We start from the raw sequence: 21597 nt of genomic DNA on the forward strand, positions 1-21597 counted from the left end.
AACCTCTCCTTTCATATTCCTCAACTGGATCAAAAAGCATCTCAGAATAGTTTGGTTTAAAGACTGGGAAATCTTAACTAGTCCACTTGTGACCAGGTTGAACCACGATTTCATCTTCTAAAGTGATTGGTCTGAGTTCTACTCTTGATGTGCAAATAGAAGGCTGAATATCACAATTATGAGAAGAACAGAGATGAGCTTTGTCCTTTTAGCCTGCTTTCAGGTGAAATTTAATAGTTCAATAAAATGAAGCCCTGGGAAAACACTGGAATGTCTGATAGGAGTAGAGATAATGGTATCCCTCCAAGTACTTGCATAGTAATTAATTTTTAATTGAATTTTAGGGGATGTATAATATTATATAAATTACAGATGTACAACATGCTGCTACGTCACTTCAGTCATGTCCGACTCTGTGCGACCCCATAGACGGCAGCCACCAGGCTCCCCCGTCCCTGGGATTCTCCAGGCAAGAACACTGGAGTGGGTTGCCATTTCCTTCTCCAAGGCATAGAAGTGAAAAGTGAAAGTGAAGTCGCTCAGTCGTGTCTGACTCTTCGTGACCCCATGGACTGCAGCCTACCAGGCTCCTCCATCCTTGGGATTTTCTAGGCAAGAGTACTGGAGTGGGGTGTCATTGCCTTCTCCGATGTACAACATAGTGGTTCACAATTTTTAAAGGTTATATTCCACTTATATTTGTTATATTTGCTATAATCATGCTCCCTGACTTTGTACTATACTATAAAGCTAGAGCAACCAAAACAGTATGGTGCTGGGAAAACTGGGCATGTAGAAAAGTGAAATTAGAACATCATATACATTGTCTAACATCATATACAAAAATAAAATGGATTGAAGACCTAAATGTAAGACTGGATACCATAAAACTCCTAGGGGAAAACATAGGCAGAACACTCTTCAACAAAAATCATAGCAATATATATTTTTTTTGCAAAGTATTTGAAATTAACCTTTCACACTGTCCTGTTACTACCTGCTTTGTCTGTCCCTCAGTAAATTTAAGCTTCTTGAAGATAGAGAACATACTGAATTCAGACTTTTATTTCCCAGAGGCCACAGCACAATGCCTTTCCACAGCAACTGAGGAATAACTTTTCACTAATGAATGAATGAATAACAGAAATTAAAGATGTCTTATGTGGTCAACATAAACCTTCCTTAAGTGGTGTTGAATCAATTTCTGTTATTATTATTTTTAAAAATTATTTATTTATTTTTGGCTGTACTAGATCTTCACTGCTGTGCTTGGGCTTTCTCTAGGTGTGAGTGGGGGCTACTCTCTGTTGCGGTGCATGGGCTTCTCATTGCAGTGGCTTCTCTTGTGGAGCAGGGACTCTAGGCACGTGGGTTTCAGTAGCTGCAGTACATGGACTCAGTATTTGTGGCCCACAGGCCCAGCTGCTCCAGACATTCAGGATCCTCCTGGACCAGGGATCGAACCTGTGTCCCCTGCCTTAGCAGGTGGACTCCCAACCACTGGACCACTGAGGAAGTCCCTCAATTTCCATTCTTTTGAGGCAAAAAAATACTTTCTAGAAAATAGAAAATTTTGAGTTAGCTATGCATCTGAAGTTATGCGGACCTGGCTGCAGGGTTTTATACGTATTTCCAGGATGGTACTCTGAAATAGGGCTTCACTCTAGCTAGGAATTAAATTTTTATATTAGATGAGTTTTGAATTTGAAACCTTCTGGTTTGTAAATAAAACTGGTTAGCCTTAAAATACTTCATCCAAGATATTCGCGCATGCTTGGGGTAAATGTTAGGTGTGCTTTTGTCTTGGAAAATATCTGATTAAAAGCATGATTCTGAGAAAGCAGAAGCAGGGACCATTGGGACGTAGAAGATGGTGCTGAGTGTGATTTGGTGTTGAAATTTCAAAGCTTCTCTGTTCCATGTGCAACAGAATTCTATCTCTGAGATAAACAAAATAGAAAAGCTACACCTAATTGTCTTCAAGGATGCCTGTATTTAAGTAGAGACATAGGTTTTATGACTAAGAGAAACCATTCAAAAAGAAAACAAAATGGTCCAGTATATCATGCGATGTGTCAGATAATTGTAAGGTTCTTCCTTTCCTCTCTGTCTCTCTCATGAGGGAAAATGTTTATGACGATGTCTCCATGAGCTCACAGTTGTGTGGGCTCCTTCCTGGGTAATGAGTTGAAGGAGCTATTTATTAAGGCCCTACTTTTAGTTCGGTCTGAGGAAAGAACTTATGGGACTGGTCACAGTTTACGGTCCCTTTAGGAGATATGACTTTTCCTATTTAGGAGTTGCTCACGGACCTGCAGAAGTTGTGGGGAGAGCAGAGAGAGGAGACTTTATGCCACCAGGCTGTGTGTGTGTGCGCGTGCTCAGTTGTGTCCGACTCTTTGCGACCCCATGAACTGTAGCTTGCCATGCTCCTCTGTCCATGGGATTTCCCAGGTAAAAATACTGGAGGGGGTTGCCATTTCCTACTCCTGGGCATCTTCCCGACCTAGGAATCAAACCTGCGTCTCCTGCATTGGTAGGTGGGTTCTTCACGACTGTGCCATCTGGGAAGCCCGTGCCATCTGGGAAGCCCATGCCACCTGGGAAGCCCGTGCCACCAGACCACCACCCTTTTCATTAGCACAAATGCAAAGACATACCAGACTTCCCAGGTGGCTCAGTGATAAAGAATCTGCCTGCAACACAGGAAATGCTGGTTGGATCCCTGGTACGGGAAGATCCTCTGGAAAAGGAAATGGCAACCCACTCCAGTATTCTTACCTAGGAAATCTCATAGACAGAGATGCCTGGCGGGCTACAGTCCATGGGGTCACAAAAGGGTCAGACACAACTTAGCAACTAAACAACAACAACAGAAGACATAATATCTCCTGCCTGAGGAAGGACAGCGCTGGGCCTGGTGTCTGGAACATCTCTTCTAACTCTCAAACACTTGTGAGCTTGAGCGCAGCTGCCAGAGAGAAATGAAGCCGGGAGGATGAATTCAAGCCACCTCCCCAGAGTGGGTCAACTCCCTTTGCTTTCTCTCTCTTTGCTTCAGGTTTTCAGAGCTTTGTCTCTTGGTAATTGTCACTACTTGCTCTGTTCAGTCCCCAAAGATAAACACATAGGCCCTTTTTCTTTTAAGATTTACCTGTTAAAAATAGCAGCATTAGGAAATCACAGAAACCCCGGACCTGATTGCCTTCTGGAAGCCCCGGGGGACTTGGCTTTTATTTCTTAAAAATGTTGGACTTGCTTTTCCTGCTAACTTGTCTCCTTTCTCCATTAAAGGAGTCATCTGCTCTCAAGAAAGCTTCACTGCCAGCATGTAGGCCTGGAGATGCACAACTAGCTGAGTGATCCCTACTTTCTTGTTTTGGCCTGGAGCTTGCATCTCTGGGGATATACTATGGGTATTGGACTCTGAGACGTTCAGAGTATTTCCTCAAGCGCTCATTTTCTTTGGCAAGCCAGTAACAGATTCTCATCCGATGTGACGTTTTTGGTTTTCTTAAATTCAGCTTTAATCATAACTGCTCTGGACTATGCCAAAGGCTGATTTGCCCAAACGTGAATTCACAGATATTATTTGATTAGGAAAAATCACTCAGTTAGTGAAGGGTGATGGTAAGTTGGCTTTGGGTGGAAATCTCACCAGCTAAGATCCTCCAGCTGAGTTCATGCTGGCATTGTTTCCTCTACGAGTTGACTTCAGATGACATCTTTATCTTTTGCTTTTGGAAAACAATATTCCAGACACGAATAAGAAACTATGAGTCATACAATAAATATAATGCTAGGCTTGTGCTGTGACTGTTTTTAGAGCATTGTATTTTAGTGCTTAATTATCTGTTTACTACAAAAGTTGGCAGTCTTGGCTTTCCTCTCCCATGTAAACAAAATAATATTATTTAATTCCTTCATTATGTATTGCTTTAATAGTAGAAACTCTTAAATTTTTGTGTGTGTGTGTCAACTTCTGTGTAGTTTAGAATGAGAAATTTTCAAGAAAGTTTTTTTTTTTAAGAGTCAGCTTTTCCTTGTAATAAATCTAAGTGCAATAAGATTTTGATCTTGAAGGTAAACAAGCCCCTGTCACTAACAGTAAGAGAAAATGCTGTAACTGAAGAATTTCAGAGAAAAACCTTTTTGTCAGCCATGACATATCTGGCAGTCTGAGGTCTATACTCGAGCTTCAGCAGCCTAGAGATATGATTTTATCAATTCACTGAGAGTTGAGTGAATTCAGGAATATTGACTGCGGTTAACTGGTCAGTGTATTCTCTCCTCAGTGTCAAAGCCTCTACATAAGCCAAATGCAATCAAAAGTTTGCTTGGTGAATGTGGAGTCTGAGCCAAAGGGTGTGGGATGGTTTGAGTGGTGGATGTCAGCCAGGCCTAGACGTCCTCTCTAGCCTGGAGGCAGTGTTGTAGAGCAGCGTCCATTTCTCCTCCTCTTGGTTGGTGAGGCTGTCTTTCCTGCTGGCCCAGTGCTAAAACCTGAGCATGAGTAGCCTTTCGTGTTGAGAACATAAACCCTCTGTGGTTTGAGCAGATGAGACTTCTGGAAAACCAGACCATGTGTCCACTTTCCAGCTGGATTTTCTTTCTCCTTCCAGTTTTCTTCCTTTAACTATGGGTGTTCAATACCATCTTCACCCAGGGGTTTGTGTTGCCCTCTAAAAAACTGGCTAACGTCAAACATCAGATGGGCTTCCCTGATGGCTCAGTGGTAAAGAATTTGCCTGCAGTGCAGGAGGCACAGGTTCAGTCCCTGGGTTTGGAAGATCCTCTGGAGAAGGAAATGGCAACCCACTCCAAAATGCTTGCCTGGAGAATCCCATGGACAGAGGAGCCTGGCGGGCCACAGTCCATGGGGTTGCAAAGAGTCAGACACGACTGAGGGACTGAGCACGAATAGTTGATTTACAATGTTGTGCTAGTTTCTGGTGTATAACAAAGTAATTCATTTATATATATATATATATACACACACACACACACACACACTTTTCATATTGTTTTCCATTACGGTTTATTATAGAATATTGAATATAGTTCCCCATGCTATACAGATGTACCCTGTTGTTTATTTTGTATACAGTGGTTTGTATTTGCTCATCCTAAGCTCCCAGTTTATCCCTCTTCCACCCCCTTTCTCTTTTGGAAACCGTTTGTTTTCTGTGTCTGTGAGTCCGTTTCGGTTTTGTAAATAAGTTCGTTTGTGTCATATTTTGGATCCCTGGTCTTAGTGATATCATATGGTATTTGTCTTTTTCTGACTTACTTCCCTTGTGGCTCAGCTGGTAAAGAATCTGCTTGCTATGCGAGAGACCTGGGTTCGATCCCTGGGTTGGGAAGATCCCCTGGATAAGAGAAAGGCTACCCACTCCAGTATAGTGGGTAGTCCGTGGGGTCGCAAAGAATGGGACACAACTGAGCGACTTACTTCACTTCACTTCTGACTTACTTCACTTAGTATGATGATATCTAGGTCCATCTATGTTGCTGTAAAAGAATGGTATTTCATTCTCTTTATGGCTGAGTAGTATTCCATTCTGTATATATACCACATCTTTTTTAATCCATTCATCTGTCCATTAGCAACCATTGTTTTTGATGCTCAAAGTGTTCCAAATAGGCCGATAGTGTCCTGTTTGTGTGGCTCTCATGTCTTTTTGACATGACTCAGTTAGTCTTGAAGCACCTCCTTTCTTCCTTTGTTCATCAAGATGTTTCTAAAGGAACCCTGATTCCTTTTAGTGGGGAATGAGTTTTAGAGACCAAATTCTGGGTGCTAGGGTTATTCAGTGATGCTGGGTGGCTCTTAGTTCTAAACCTATTCAGTGGCTTTATATGTATTTTTGAAAAGAAAAAAGACGAGTTCATACATTATTTCCATTTAAGATACACTGTTGCAGGATTAAAAAACTTAATTTCTTTGATTGCACACTTTTATTTTTTGTTAGATTGAAAACACCTTGGTTCCTTTTGACATGAACATCATTTATTTAGGTTATTCTATAGTGTACATAAGAATTTTAAAAAACCAATATTTTTAATAATAATAATGCTACAGAATGACATTTAAGATTTCTTTGTAGTTCTATTTGCTCTTAACAGGTATACCACCATTCTACAAGCATAATACTATACTCTAAAGCAACCTATTTTTTTCTGTGTTCTTCTGCCATCAAAAGGATATTGAGTTAGGTTCATGTGTTTCTATTCATTTGTAAATTTTAGAGTTTCCTTTTTGTTTGATTTATTAATATTATTACTATAATGAATTAATAATACTATTAATAACCATTAATAATATTAATATTATTCCAGAGTCCAAACTACATAAGGTACATCCAGAGAAATGTTTTCTATTCCTCTCTCTTCTACATTGTTCTCTTCCATATAAATACTATTTAGTTTTTTTTAATCCATCTGTTGTAACTTTTCTAAATATATATACAAATACCTTTGTATTTCCCTCCACATCCTTTCCTTTCTTATGACTCATTCATCTTTATGATTAATATCCATTGGAGAATGTTGGAATGTCCTAGTTTATGAATGACTTAAAAACAGCAGTAATTATCGCTAGTAGTTCTGACTACTGAAGTCTCTGGCTGGTGAGATGGAGGAGCCACTTTAAAAATCCCTGCTTTTAAGCTTCCTTGGTGGCTCAGAGGTTAAAGCGTCTGCCTGCAATGAGGGAGGCCTCAGTTTGATCCCTGGGTCGGGAAGATCCCCTGGAGAAGGAAATGGCAACCCACTCCAGTATCCTTGCCTGGAGAATCCCATGGACTGAGGAGCCTGGTGGGATCCCCTGGAGAAGGAAATGGCAACCCACTCCAGTATCCTTGCCTGGAGAATCCCATGGACTGAGGAGCCTGGTGGGCTACAGTCCACACGGTCACAAAGAGTCGAACACGACTGAGCGACTTCACTTTCACTTTTAAGTGGAACAGTTTTATTTTTAATTCCACTTCCATAAGAAACAGCCATTATTATAACAATATTATATATTTAATATATAATTAACATACAACATATATTAATAATATTAATATATAATACTACAACTAATGATAATACTTTTAACGTGCTTCCCATGCCCCTCTAAGATGCTGGGAAAGAGTTTAACACAATTTGGGATGAAGCTGGTGCTTCACCATCTACCAGCTACTCGCTGGTGTTCTGCACCTGAGATTTGCTCCCTTTGATGCTCCCTCCAGCGTCTCAGATCTTGGGAGAAACACGGAGATCTCTGTCACTGCTCCTGGTCTCGCCGTTGCTCATCCGCCCGCGCCCAGGCTGGGGGTGCTCCGCGGCTCCCCCACGCAGGTGCCGGGAGCCTGCCAGGCGTTGGGGAGCTAAGGCTGCCCCGCCTGCGCACGGTGATGCCGGGATTGGGGGCGGGGGCGCCGCCTCCGTCTCCCAGCACTTGATCGCTCCCGCCCTCCTCCCCGCCCCAAGCCCTCTCCAAGCCTCAGCCCGGCTGGCTCCGCACTGCAGATGCCTGCCTGCCGCTCCACTCTCAGCGGCTCCCACGGTGCTCCGCGGGTCCCTCGATCCCCTAGCATTCTCGCTGCTTCCCAGGGACCCTCGACTAAGCGAGCTCACCAAGCCCCCAGCGCGCGCCAAGCCGCTGCGCCAGTGGAGCGGCGGGAACCCAGGCGGAGCGCGGGATCCCAGGGCGCTCTCGGATGCGGCAGGACAAGCTGACCGGCTCCCTGAGACGTGGAGGGAGATGCCTGAAGCGGCAGGGTGGTGGTGGCGGCGGCGGCGGTGGCGGCGTGGGCACCATCCTGAGCAATGTGCTCAAGAAGCGCAGCTGCATTTCTCGGACCGCGCCCCGGCTGCTCTGCACCCTGGAGCCGGGTGAGGACCTGGGGCGGCAGAAGGGAGCACTGGAGAGTAGCTTGGCGCCCACCTCGCTGATATCTCTGCCTTAGCTGGGACTCCGCTAGGCCCGGGATCACCCGCCGGTCGGCGGGTTCTGGGTGCCGCGGCTGGGCGCAGGTGGGGCTGGGTCGGCCTGGGGTAGGGAAAGCGAGGACCCAGGCCTGGCCGGGGCAGCGGCCTCCCTAGGCGCGGAGGAGGCTGCTCCCGCCGGCTGCCCGCGCGCCCCCACCCCGCGGCCTGTGAGTGGTCCAGCCCTGGCTTGTGCCCGGAGCTGCTGGCTGTTGGTGCGCTCGGCTAAGTGCTGGCGGCTGCCTGGGCTGTCAGAGGCCGCGCAACCAATTGTGCTTCGGACTCAAAAGAAGCCACACCTTAAAGGAGGTGTGGGAGGCGGAGAAAGGCACAGGTTTGATACTTGGGGTCGGAGGGAAAGGAAGTGACCGCGAAGGAAAAAAAATCGGGTGCATTTTCTTGAGCGTCCCTGCTTCGTGGGTGCCGGGATCATATCACCGGGAGCCTCCGGGTGGAGAGCAGGCAGGAAATACTCCTGCAAAGTAGAGATCCTTTCTGTAGGTAAAGACCGAGTGAGCTGCCTGTGTTAGGTAGGCCCTTTCTGCTGTCAGCCTGTGTTTACACATCCCTACATCTCCAGGCTGCATAATTCCGCGCCTGCTGCATCACCCGGCATTCCTCCCTGGGGGTTTTATGAGCCCAGCCCTGGCGTGCTCAGGCCCCTGGGCATAAGGCTTCGTGGTTAGGAGTGGCCGCAGAGGGAGCCGGCTGTGCCCGGACCCGTGCTTAGCGCCCACTTGTCCCCAGGGTGGCACCAGCTGGCTTCCAGGTGGGTTTGTCCTCCCCTGAACCCCCTCCCCCCTCCCCCCTCTCCCTGCTCCTGAACCGCCTCCCCCCCTCCCTGCCCCCTCCCCCCTCCCCCTCCCCCCTCTCCCTGCGCCTTTGGGGACCTGCTATCCCGAGGCTGCAGAGAGAATCAAGGCACTGAGCCCCAAAGGGTGGAACGCGTCACTGCCTTTCCGAACCTCGTGGTTTCTTTGTTTTTCTCCCCAAGGAAGTGTCTAGTTGCAAAAACTGTAGTAGTTGTTCAGTCTTTCTTTAGCCTTAGGAAAAAACAAAAAACAAACAAAAAAAAACCTCTTTCCCATGTTAAAAGTGTTTTGTGTTCCTGAATCCGAAATATCCAATGATTACCAGATGAAACACAAACCTCCTCTTCCTTATTCAGTTAGAAGAAAAGAGGTAGAAATGACCTGATTTCAGCTTTTACGTGCAGGCGGCGAATGATCAATTCCAGTGAAATCCTGTGACTCATTTTTGATCGTGAGAAAATAGTTGTGATTTTGACTAACCCCAGCCGGGTGTCAGCTCAGCAAGGCGATTGGCACGATGCCCAGCAGGTACTTCTGATAAAGTCAAGGGAGCATATTCGGTCGTACATGCAGGGAATCCAAGGATTTTAGATCGGTTGAGATAAGAGCATGGGACCGAATTTCCTGGTCTTTGTTATGTTATAAAGCAAACGCCATTACTAAAAACGCTTCTATTCAGCACCCTGCATCTGGACAGCAACCTCACCAAGAGGTTTTATCTTGTCTTAAAATCATGGCTCCAGCTGGAGGCACTCTTATCGCCCGTTGTATCATTGCACAGTGAGGCAAGACTTCATTTAAATCATCTCACAGTAATGAGAATCCATCAAGATACATAATATACCTTCAAAGAAGAAAATCTTATCTATCCAGACACTGTATGCTTTTGGCTGGGAAGCTCTGAAAAGAATTATAAGAGCACTGATTATAAAGCTTGACTTTAGAAATCTAGGACCGAACTCTTGTATACATAGTACTCTTCTAGGACTCCAAGAAGGGCATCTTCATACTGTCATGGGCTTGGGTAAATCAGACACATCTCTTTTCAGCTTATATGCTTTGACTCCATATATGCTTTTAAAAAGACATGTCTACTTTATCATTAGACTTTTACAAATTCTAAAGTATGTTCTTATCTACATACCAGATTCTAAAGAAAGATTGTTCCCTAAGTACTGGAAGTTGTGGAGAGGTTTCAGTATGCTTAATCTGCTGTTCAACATCTTAGAAGCAAAAATGTCATCATAAATGACAATTGTAAATTGTAAAACAATGCTATTGATAATTTTTGGTGTATCTTGGTCCTTGAATTATTAAGTTTAAAATGGGCTTAAAATGTCATTTTGAAATTATAAAAAAAAGAATACATAGCATTTTCAGGTTTGTTTACATTATTTTTGATATCATTTAAGTGGGAATAAAAATTGTCATGTAATTTCATCTCAATAATAAAAAAGTCCAATATGAATATAGCATATAGTCTTTATACATTTTCCTCTTTACTTTCTTCTATTCTGTAGATTTGAGATTTGAGTCAAAGAAGTTTATCTAAGGTTGTAGATAACTTGAAATTGGGGTTCAGTTATATTCTTAGCTTGTAATCTAAATATACAAACATATCTTTAATGAATAAGTCTATCATGACAGAATTTTAAAATATGGATTATTCCACAAGTGGGAAGGCAATGACATTATTTTTTTTATACCTTTTGATATTTCACTGAATTTTCCTTAATAGAATTAGCCAATGCAACTGTCTTAAAAAAACAAATTCTGTAAATAAAGAATTCTCTTCCCATGTTTCATAAATATTAATTATACTGTACTAAGTGATTTACAGTTAATCATTGCAATAACTAACTGAGATAGGCTTTATCCTCATTTTAAGGATGGAGAATTGAAACTCAGGTTAAATAATTTGTTTGACTGTAGGAACCAAAGCTGAATGCAAGTCTGTATGACTGCAAGCCCATGTGTCACTTTTTGTTTTTGCACAGCACCAGACAGCTGTGGAACCACCATTCTATGGATAAGTTCCATTCTATTATCATAGGATGTGTTTCTATTTTAATAATTAATATTCTTTTTCTTTTAACAAAATTGACAATTAACAAGATTGTAATCTAGTAAAAAACAAGTGTTTTAAAAATTTTATGATGACCCAGTAGTATGAGGTTAATTTTTACTTTTATTTTTGATATAGTGTATTTTCTCCCTAAATAATTGTTATTTATGTCTTTTTATTTTAGGAGTTGACACAAAGTTGAAGTTCACTCTTGAGCCATCTTTAGGTCAAAATGGTTTTCAGCAGGTAATTTTATTTTTAGTTTCAAGAATACCTTTATTTGGGGGTAACTACAAGGTACACTGAGATATATTCTCAAAGTGAGAAGATTAGCATGTGCTTGGATATGCATAAGATGAGTCAGTTTTTAAAATTATGGATGAAATAACTTGTGAAGCTCTAAGTGGCCTGGATTTATACTTGCAGTGAAAAATTTTGTACTTTCTTTTAATGGTTTCAAGTGTGGGGAAAAAATTGAAAAACCAACTGCTGTTATTCTGAATCTATAACACATGTTTTGATTTCTCAACCAGAGCTTCCCCTTGTGTGCAGGTGTTGCAAGTGGATAATAGGTGTGTTAAGGGGGCCTAAGTGGAGGAGCTTGGGGCAGTCACGGCCCTTAGACCAGACAAACCTAGCTGAAGGAAGCTCGGAATGTTTACCCCAGTGTTCCGTATAAATATTATCATATTATCATATTCTACAAATGTCAAGATGGAAAAAAGGTTGAAAAGTGCTTAACCAGGTCAATATTATCACTTTGACAGTGTTTCTTCTTTATTTCTAGTGGTACGATGCTCTAAAGGCAGTTGCCAGACTATCAACAGGAATACCAAAGGAATGGAGGAGAAAGGTGAGGAGGATTTGTATGGCTAAAATGCAAAAGGACCATCACTCTGTCTCTCTTTAAAGTGTCTGGAATGTCAAAAAGAATATTCTAGATTTAGTAATTTGAAATCTGTCCCTCTTCATTATTCATTAATTCAGTAAGTATTTATTGATTATTCTGTGCCAGGTACTTTCTGTAGGTACTGGGGATACAGAAGTGGGAAAAAAAAACCCCAACAGACCAAAATTTTTATCCTTGTAGAGTTTATTATGAATATAATATAAAGTATTTCAGATGATGCCAAGTGCCATGCGTAAAAATAAAGCAAAGAAAGAAGTAAGGAGAGTGCAGGGGAATGGAGGTAAGGAGGTAGCATTTTAAATGGCAAGGTAACATTTGAATAGGGCCCTTAAAGCAGTGAGCAGGTGGCCACGTAGCTACCTGGTGGAGGAGTACTCCAAACAGAAAACACCCTCAGGTGAGAGCATCTCAGGAGTATCCAAGCAGAAGTAAGAGGCCAGGGTGGCTGAAGCACAGAGGACAAAGGGGAAAGCAGTGGGGGGTGGGTCGTAGAGGTAATGTGATGACCTTGGGGGAATGGCAGATCCTGTAGGACCTTACAGGCCATAGGAGGACTTTTGCCCAGTGTGAGATGAGAAGCGTTGGAAAGTTTTCAGAAGGGGAATACCATGGTATGACTTATATTTTAAATGGACCATTCTGACCGCTAACTTGAGAAAGTGAGGGACAAGGGCAACAGCAGAGAGAGAGCAGTGAGACAGTGCGCTAAGTCGTGTCCGACTCTTGCAACCCCATGGACTGTAGACTGCCAGGCTCCTCTATCTATGGGATTCTCCAAGCAAGAATACTGGAATGGGTTGCTATTTCCTTCTCCAGGGGATCTTCCCGACCCAGGAATCGAACCCAGGTCTCCAGCATTGCAGGCAGATTCTTTACTGACTTGGGTGGAGGGGGTGTAAGAACAAGAGAGCAGTAGGAAACTTGCAATAATTCAGGCAGGAGTTGATCAGGGTTTTGGTAGTGGAGATGGAGAGAAGGGATAAGATTCTAGATGTATTTTGAAGACTGAGTTGACTTGAATTCCTATTAGATTGAATATAAACTGTAAGAGCAGTGTCATCAAAAACTTCAGGATTGACTTGAGCTTCTGAAAGGGAAGTGTTACTATTTTACCAGAGGGGACGAGCATGTGTGTGTGTGTGTGTGTGTGTGTGTGTGTGTGTGTGTGTATCTATGTAGTTGGGGGTGACGGTTGGTTAGATGATTGGTTTTGGATATGTTAAGGTTATGATGCCTGTTGGATATCTAAATTGAAGATATCAAGTGTATATTTGCACATACGATTGTGATGCTTAAGAGAGAGGTCTGGCTAGAGATATTAATCAGTCTTAGTCCTGCTAAGTCATGTTCAAAAGTCAAAACTGGACAGTTGATAGTTGTTGACCTGTTGATAGTCAAAATGTCAACTATTTATTTGTAAACCTAGTTTCTCCCCCTTTTAAAAAATCTTTATTGAAGTATAGTTGATTTACAATGTTGTATTAATTTCCACTGTACAGCAGAGTGATTCAGTTATATATTTCTTTTTCATATTCTTTTCCACTATGGTTTATCAGGGAATATTGAGTTGCCTTGTCTAGAATAACGAGTATAGTTCCCTGGGCTACACAGTAGGACCTTGTTGTTTATCCATTCTACTTATAGTAGTTTGCATCTGCTAATCCCAGACTTCTTATCCATCCTTGCCCCTCCCCCATTTGGCAACCACAATTCCCATTTCTTTTTAAAACTTAATTTTTTTATATATTGGAGTATAATTGATTTATAATGCTGTATTAGCTTCATGTGTACAGCAAAGTGATTCAGTTGTACACATACATATATCCATTCCATTTCAGATTCTCTTTCCATATAGGTCACCACAGAATATTGAGTAGAGTTCCCTGTGCTGTACAGTTGGTCCTTGTTGATTATCTGTTTTATATACAGTACTGTGTATATGTTAATCCCTCACATTTCCCCCTTGGTATCCATAAGTTTGTTTTCAAAGTCTGTGAAGCTGTTTTGTAAATAAGCTTGTTCGTATTATAAGCTAATCTTAATACTCTTAGAATTTGAACATTGAAGGTTCCTCAAAGTGCATATGAAAAATGGCATTATGAAGCAACTTTTCTGGATAAGGTAATGAAAGGAGTAATGGTATCCAGTGATTCCTTTAAAAGAATTATTCTTTATGGGAACCCATCTATCAGTTTTCTTGTGTGTGTTAGAGAGGGATGGTGGAAATGCAGAGGCGAAAACAGGCCCATTCTCCATGGAGCTGCAAAGGGTCAGACACGACTGAGTGTGCACACACACATATGTGTGCACACACACACAAACAAAAACACACTCCACCCGCCTCTCTCTCCATGGATGGCCAAGGAGTTCTTGCCCAAGCATAGAGAGTAATCTGGAGCCCAGTATAACAAGCTCATAAGATACTCTGGAATAGGGAATGGCTACCCACTTCAATAAATAATAGAATGGGAAAGACTAGCGATCTCTTTAATAAAATTAGAGATACCAAGGGAAATTTTCATGCAAAGATGGGTACAATAAAGGACAGAAATGGTATAGATCTAACAGAAGCAGAAGATATTAAGAAGAGGTGGCAAGAATACACAGAACTGTACAGAAAAGATCTTCACAGTCCAGATAATCATGATGGTGTGATCACTCATCTAGAGCCAGACATCCTGGAATACGAAGTCAAGTGGGCCTTAGGAAGCATCACTACAAACAAAGCTAGTGGAGGTGATGGAATTCCAGTTGAGCTATTTCAAATCCTAAAATATGATGCTTGAACGTGCTACATTTACTATCCCAGCAAATCTGGAAAACTCAGCAGAGGCCACAGGACTGGAAAAGGTCAGTTTTCACTCCAATCTCAAAGAAAGGCAATGCCAAAGAATGCTCAAACTACTGCACAATTGCTCTCATCTCACATGCTAGTAAAATAATGCTCAAAGTTCTCCAATCCAGGCTTCAACAGTACGTGAACCGTGAACTTCCAGATGTTCAAGCTGGTTTTAGAAAAGGCAGAGGAACCAGAGATCAAATTGCCAACATCCATTGGATCATCGAAAAAGCAAGAGAATTCCAGAAAAACATCTATTTCTGCTTTATTGACTATGCCAAAGCCTTTGACTGTGTGGATCACAATCAACTGTAGAAAATTCTGAAAAATATGGGAATACCAGACCACCTGACCTGCCTTTTGAGAAATTGGTATGCAGGTCAGGAAGCAACAGTTCAAACTGGACATGGAACAATGGACTGGTTCCAATGGGGAAAGGAGTGTGTCAAGGTTGTATATTGTCACCCTGCTTATTTAACTTATATGCAGAGTACATCATGAGAAACACTGGGCTGGATGAAGCACAAGCTGGAATCAAGACTGCCAGGAGAAATATCAATAACCTCAGATATGCAGATGACACCACCCTTATGGCAGAAAGCAAAGAAGAACTAAAGAGCCTCTTGATGAAAGTGAAAGAGGAGAGTGAAAAAGTTGGCTTAAAATTCAACATTCAGAAAACTAAGATCATGGCATCTGGTTCCATCACTTCATGGCAAATAGATGGGGAAACAGTGGAAACAGTGACAGACTTTTCTGGGCTCCAAAATCACTGCAGATGGTGATTGCAGCCATGAAATTAAAAGATGCTTGCTCCTTGGGAGAAAAGTTATGACCAACCTAGACAGCGTATTAAAAAGCAGAGACATTACTTTGTCAACAAAGGTCTGTCTAGTCAAAGCTATGGTTTTTCCAGTAATCATGTATGGATGTGAGAGTTGGGCTATAAAGAAAGCTGAGTGCCGAAGAATTGATGCTTTTGACCTATGGTGTTGGAGCACATTCTTGAGAGTCCCTTGGACTGCAAGGAGATCCAGTCAGTTCATTCTGAAGGAAATCAGTCCTGAATATTCACTGGAAGGACTGATGCTGAAGCTCCAATACTTTGGTCACCTGATGTGAAGAACTGACTCATTTGAAAAGACCCTGATGCTGGGAAAGATTGAAGGTGGGAGGAGAGGGGTATGGCAGGGGATGAGATGGTTGGATGGCATCACCGACTCAATGGACATGAGTTTGAGTGAGTCCATCACCAGGTGATGATGGACAGGGAGGCCTGACATGCTGCAGTCCATGGGGTCGCAAAGAGTTGGACAAGACTGAGTGACTGAACTGGACTGAACCCACTCCAGTAATCTTGCCTGGAAAATCCTACAGACAGAGGAGGCTTGCGGGCTACAGATTATGGGGTTTCAAGAGAGTCAAGCGTTACTGAGAAACTACACAACAACAGCAAAGATAATCTAGCTATTCTACTGAACTGAAATAAAATTTGATATATTTTTGTTTTCTTAACAATATCCTTAATGGCTGGATTGTTACTTGGTACATAGTAGGAACTCAATAAATATTAATTGAAAGAATAAATAAAAGTCCCTAATTGGTACAGTTTAGTACAGCAGACTTTTCAGTGAGGTTCTTAGTTAACTTTCTACATATAGGCTATATCTCTTCTGGTAACAGTTTTCATTTTCTTGCTGGATGCAGTCAGTATTGCCTAATAAAGAAAGATGAAATTATGTATTTTACTTTAGCATTCTTCTTTATTACTATTTTAGGTTTGGTTGACCCTGGCAGATCATTATTTGCACAGTATAGCCATTGACTGGGACAAAACCATGCGTTTCACTTTCAATGAGAGGAGTAATCCTGATGATGACTCGATGGGAATTCAGATAGTTAAGGTAATACCTCTGAGTTTGATTTATTGTCTTAACTTGGAAGATTTTTAAGAACCAGATGCGTCCTGGACAGACGATCAAGCCATGGTTTGAATGTGTATATTTCCTGCTTCCTAATTTCATTAGTTTAACAACTTTTTAAAATGGGGAATTTGTTGATGCCTTGTCTTTGTGCATCTGCATGTTGCTAGTAAGAAGAAAATGTATCCATTCATATTCGACTTATTTTGCTTGCATGATAGGAAATTGAAGTTCCTTTTTTGTTTAGCATGCGTCAGTGCTTTTAACTGGATTTTTACATCAAAGTCACTGAGAAATTTAGTTAAGCCTATTTCATATTAGAATAATTGGGCAGTTATTAGGATTTTGATAATTTCTTAGCTGTCATTTTATGAAGATAGTTAGATTGACTGATGGGTTTACTTTACACCAGATGGTTGAATGTTCAGGCCAGCTGTGGAGGCAGCCGAGGTTCACCTACCTGGATTATTACTGCTGATTAGAGCCTGGCACCAAAAGCCAAGGATGCTGATTTGATTTAATCCCATTATTCTCCTCTTACATAAGCCTCTAGGGCATGCTTTTTATTTTATATGAGTACATTATGTGTGATGCCTAGCTGAGGTTTTAAAAGGAAAGTTGTTTCATGTAAAGTTTGGTCACCAGAAGTTGGCTAATGTTTTGGCAGATTTGAAAATATTTTTTTTCAGGAGCAAGTACTAACTAAAAAGAGCTATATTTTCATCTTATTTGGTGTATTTCAGACAAGTTTCAAAAAAAAATGAAATTTTATACTGTAATATGCTTGAAAAGCCTCTGTATTATGCACATTTGAGCTGTTTGTTTGGAATTTCAGTATGTGTTCCCTAGAGATGAAGTATTCCATATTTGAAATACTTTCTTTCAAGTGGTGAGTTAAGGCAATGCATGTTTTATAAGAATCATGTTCTTAGAATCTTTTTTGCTCGTTGAAATGAATATCACTAAAATGAATATGTCCTGAAAATCATAGTCTCTGCTTGATAATTATAGGTATTGCCTTCATTATATATTAAAGCACAGCAAATATTTCTGTCCTTTTATACATATTTATCAAACAACTTGGACAGAATGATTTTTCTGTGTCTTTTTGGTACTGGTTGCATTTTGCTCCTGAATACTATTTGGAGTTTTGATAACTAAAATTTTTATATATATATATGTATGTATATGTATCTTTTTTGATAGAAAGAAATAATGTTAGCATCTATCATACATGTGTTGAAATGACTTGTTTTATTTGAGATGTATCATTAAAATAAACTGTCAATTTATTTGAAAGCCTAATGTTATATTTGTTAATTCTGAGGGCCCTTTTGTGTTAACTCTGGAAATACTTTTGGTAGAAAATTTGCCTGATTGAAATTCCCCTTGCAATGCCTCAGCATATTAGAAAACTAAAAGACACAAGCTTTGGTCTATGTATATAAGTTGCTTATATATTTTAAAAACTAAAATCCATTTTGATAGTCTGACTTAATGCTGAGACAAAGAAAAAAACAAAAGTTTTTTTTTTCTTTTAGAGAGAGCATAAGGAGTTATTTTAAAAAGTGTTGTTTCCCCTCTCATTTTAGGATCTTCACCGTACAGGCTGCAGTTCGTACTGTGGCCAGGAGGCCGAGCAGGACAGGGTCGTGTTGAAGCGCGTCCTTCTGGCTTATGCCCGATGGAACAAGAATGTCGGGTACTGCCAAGGCTTTAACATCCTGGCTGCACTGATTCTGGAGGTGGTGGAAGGCAACGAAGGCGATGCTCTGAAAGTGAGTGTCAGACTCTGAAGAAGGCAACTGAAATTCTTCAGAGAGTGAAATACTAGAACTGTGGTTTCTCTTCCCTGATGCCCCACCTCCTTCCAAAGTATATACTGTATCTTTCTAATTATCCATGATTTCCCCAGGTTAAAGCTCACAGGACAAACTTCTGTAGCTGCCAAATTTGAGGAGAATGATTATGTTTTTAGCTCCCTTATGAGAAATATAAGGACATATATATGAGTGTGTGTGTGTGTTAGTTGTTTAGATGTGTTTGACTCTCTGCAACCCCAAAGGCTGTGGCCCACCAGGCCCCTCTGTCCATGGGATTCTCCAGGCAAGAATACTGGAGTAGGTTGCCATTTCCGTCTCCAGGACACACATATATATATATGGCTTTTTGAGGATGAGGGTGGGGGAACAGATCTTTCTTTCTCTCTCTCTCTCTGGTGTGCAGCATGTGGGATCTTACTTCCCCAACCAGGTATTGAATCCATGTTCCCTGGGTTGGGAGCTTGAGTCTTACACTGGATCACCAGAGAAATCCCTGAGGCATCATATTTTTAAACCAAGTTCAGTACTACTTATATTGATTACCCAGTGCTGCATAGCAAATCAGTTGCTTCAAACAGCAAATGTGTATGATATTTCTTTGAGTCAGGAATCTGGGCACAGCTTAGCTGGCTCGGGGTCACATTATCGTGGTATTCAAACTCTCAGCTAGGGCTTTAGTTTCATCCGAAGGCTCAATTGAGTGGGAAGAGCACTGGCCTCCAAGTTCATTCATGTGATCCTTGGTAAGATTTCATTCCCCACAGATGGCTGGACTGAGGGCCTCAGTCTTTTGCTGGATGTTGTCCTCTGCTTTGTGGGCCTTTCCGTTGTGCAGCATGGTGGCTGGCATTCCTTAGAGCGAGCAAGAGAGTGAAAGAGAACGAGCAAGTCAGAGGAGACTATGTTACTGATCTGCAGCCTAGTATTAGAAGTGACATTCCATCACTTTTGCCCTGTTTTATGTTTTAATTTATTTTTAATTGGAGAATAATTGCTTTACAGTGTTGTGTTGGTTTCTGCCATACATTAATCAGCATAAGCATACACATGTCCCCTTCTTCTTGCATCTCCTTCCCACCTCCCACCCCATCCCACCCCTCTAGGTTGTCACAGAGCACCAGGTTGCGCTCCCTGTGTCACACAGAAACTTCTGCCATGTTTTATTTATTAAAAGTCAGTCACTAGGTCCAGCTCCTATTTAAGGGTAAGGGCTTATACAAGAGTGTGACTATCAGCAGGTATAGATTCTGGGGGGTCATGCTTTAAATTGCCTTATTTGTTATACTTAATTCTGGTTGGTTCTTCTTCTTTTTTTTTTTTTTTTTTGATGTTGACCATTTTTAAAGTTTTTACTGAATTTGTTACAGTATTGCTTCTGTTTTATGTTTTGTGTTTTTTTGGCCCCAAGGCATATGGGATCTTAGCTCCCCAACTAGGCATTGAGCCTGAACCTCTTGCATTGGAAGGTGAAGTCTTAACCACTGGACAACCAGGGAAGTCCCTGGTTGGATCTTCTTAACAGGTTGCTTTCATATCTGGGGTGAGGTATGAAGGAAATAGGCTGCAAGTGAATGTCTGCTGAAAGGTGCTTGTGTGGAGAAAGGCTATGAAAGTGAATGATATGTCTTATCTTTTAATCTTTGATGTCTAGGGCCTTTTTTTAGTTAAAAAAAATTTCTGGAAACATTTTGAGATGGGATACTAGTAAGTTAAATTTGTAGGTCTGAATATGACTCAGTGAGTCACCACAAAAAGTCTTTATGAGAAATGAAGGATTTCAGGTGTCGAGGATGGCCACTGCCTTATTTGCTTGGGGTAATATATGGTTGCTAATTCGTATTTGGACCCTGAAACTGTTGTTGATTGCGGTGCTGTGTGATGGATGAGATAAATACTTAGTTTTTGTATTCAAGGTCCCACTCCTCCCAATTCTGTTTAATTATAGTGCATACCTTAGTGAGAGTCTCAGTAACTCACTTAATGTCATATGGAAAAATGAACACATTTTTCTCTTGGTTGTATACACATTGTGTTGAAATTAATTATAAATCCATCCTGACATGATCTCAATCTGTATTCAGCCACTCAGACTTTCCATTCATGTATTTAAGGAAGCAGCTTTGAAGCTACTTGTGTATCACATAGTTAGGGGTGGAAGAGGGGGAGGCAGTGGCAAATCAAATACATGAGTTTAGAACATTTTTTATTAAAAGCAATTTTGTTTACTCATTCTGTATGCTTTACTCCGTTTTTTCCCCAGGTGTAATTTGCACGACTATGGAATGAGAGCTGTTTAGTTGAAAAGCTGAAATGAACAATTCCGATTAGAGAGTAGGGTGGAGAGGTTTGGGATATGGGATGTACATGCCAATCAAATCATGAATCTCAGTGACGCTTGAGAAGCTAAAAATTCACATAAAAAGATGAATTAGACAAAGCTGAGGAACTGAATATTTATATTTCTGCTTCTAAGAAAATGAACTCTGTGGAATGAAATGACATCATGATCATTTGGGAATCTTGTGGTTAGACATTCAGTATGCAGAGGAAGGTTGGGTTCCTGAAGACAGTTCTTATGCTAAGGGAAATATTGGATGTCAGTGTTTTTCCAGGGGCTATTTTGGCCTCGGTAAGTTTTAGTTAATAGGGAAATAAATAGTTTATCAGAGTAGGTAAACCATTTTCCCTGATTTTTTGCATTTATTGTTTTTTCTTAGTAACTTAGGTTTTTAAAATAGTAAAAAACAGAGTTTTGAAAATAGTTAAAAACAAAGATTTAACTGTTTGTTAAAAATTTGAAGCTTCCCCATTATGTTTTTAATACTTCATTTTAAGGAGCAGTTTCAGGTTGAAGTCAAAATTTAGAGGAAGAAACAGAGATTTTCCATATACCCCCTGCCAATGCAGGAGACATAAGAGATACTGGTTGGATCCCTGGGTCAGGAAGATCCCCTGGAGTAGGAAATGGCTACCTACTCCAGTATTCTTGCCTGGAAAATTCCATGGACAGAGGAGCCTGGCAGGCTCCCAGTCCATGGGGTTACAAAGAGCTGGACATGACCAAGCAACTGAGCTTGCACGCACACTTTTGTAATAAGTGTATAGTGGTATCTCATTGCTTTAATTTGAATTTCTCTGATGACTGTGATATGAAGCATCTTTCATAGCTTATTTGCCATCTGCATATCTTCTTTGGTAAGGTATCTGTCAAGGTCTTTGGTCCATTTTTTAATTGGATTGCTTGTTTTCTTA

General features: G+C 41.2%; 1 protein-coding gene across 12 annotated transcripts in view; it reads left to right on the plus strand.

Moving 5' to 3' along the window:
* The window catches only part of TBC1D30 (TBC1 domain family member 30), a 291603-nt gene that overhangs the window by 54243 nt on the left and 215763 nt on the right, over positions 1 to 21597 (plus strand). For 10 of the 12 annotated variants that reach the window (XR_011464193.1, XR_011464192.1, XR_011464194.1 and 7 more), the window contains 4 exons: positions 11036 to 11097; positions 11639 to 11704; positions 16379 to 16504; positions 18115 to 18300. Coding sequence is in view for 9 of the 12 variants with exons in the window: in XM_070370535.1 (XP_070226636.1) it covers positions 11036 to 11097; positions 11639 to 11704; positions 16379 to 16504; positions 18115 to 18300 (440 nt within the window). In the remaining 3 variants the exon portion in view is untranslated. Of the gene's footprint in view, positions 1 to 6768; positions 7882 to 11035; positions 11098 to 11638; positions 11705 to 16378; positions 16505 to 18114; positions 18301 to 21597 lie in introns of those variants that run through there. The other 2 variants (XM_070370537.1, XM_070370538.1) reach the window with 2 other exon arrangements.

This window comes from Bos mutus, chromosome 5, assembly GCF_027580195.1.
Source record: "Bos mutus isolate GX-2022 chromosome 5, NWIPB_WYAK_1.1, whole genome shotgun sequence".
NCBI lineage: Eukaryota > Metazoa > Chordata > Mammalia > Artiodactyla > Bovidae > Bos > Bos mutus.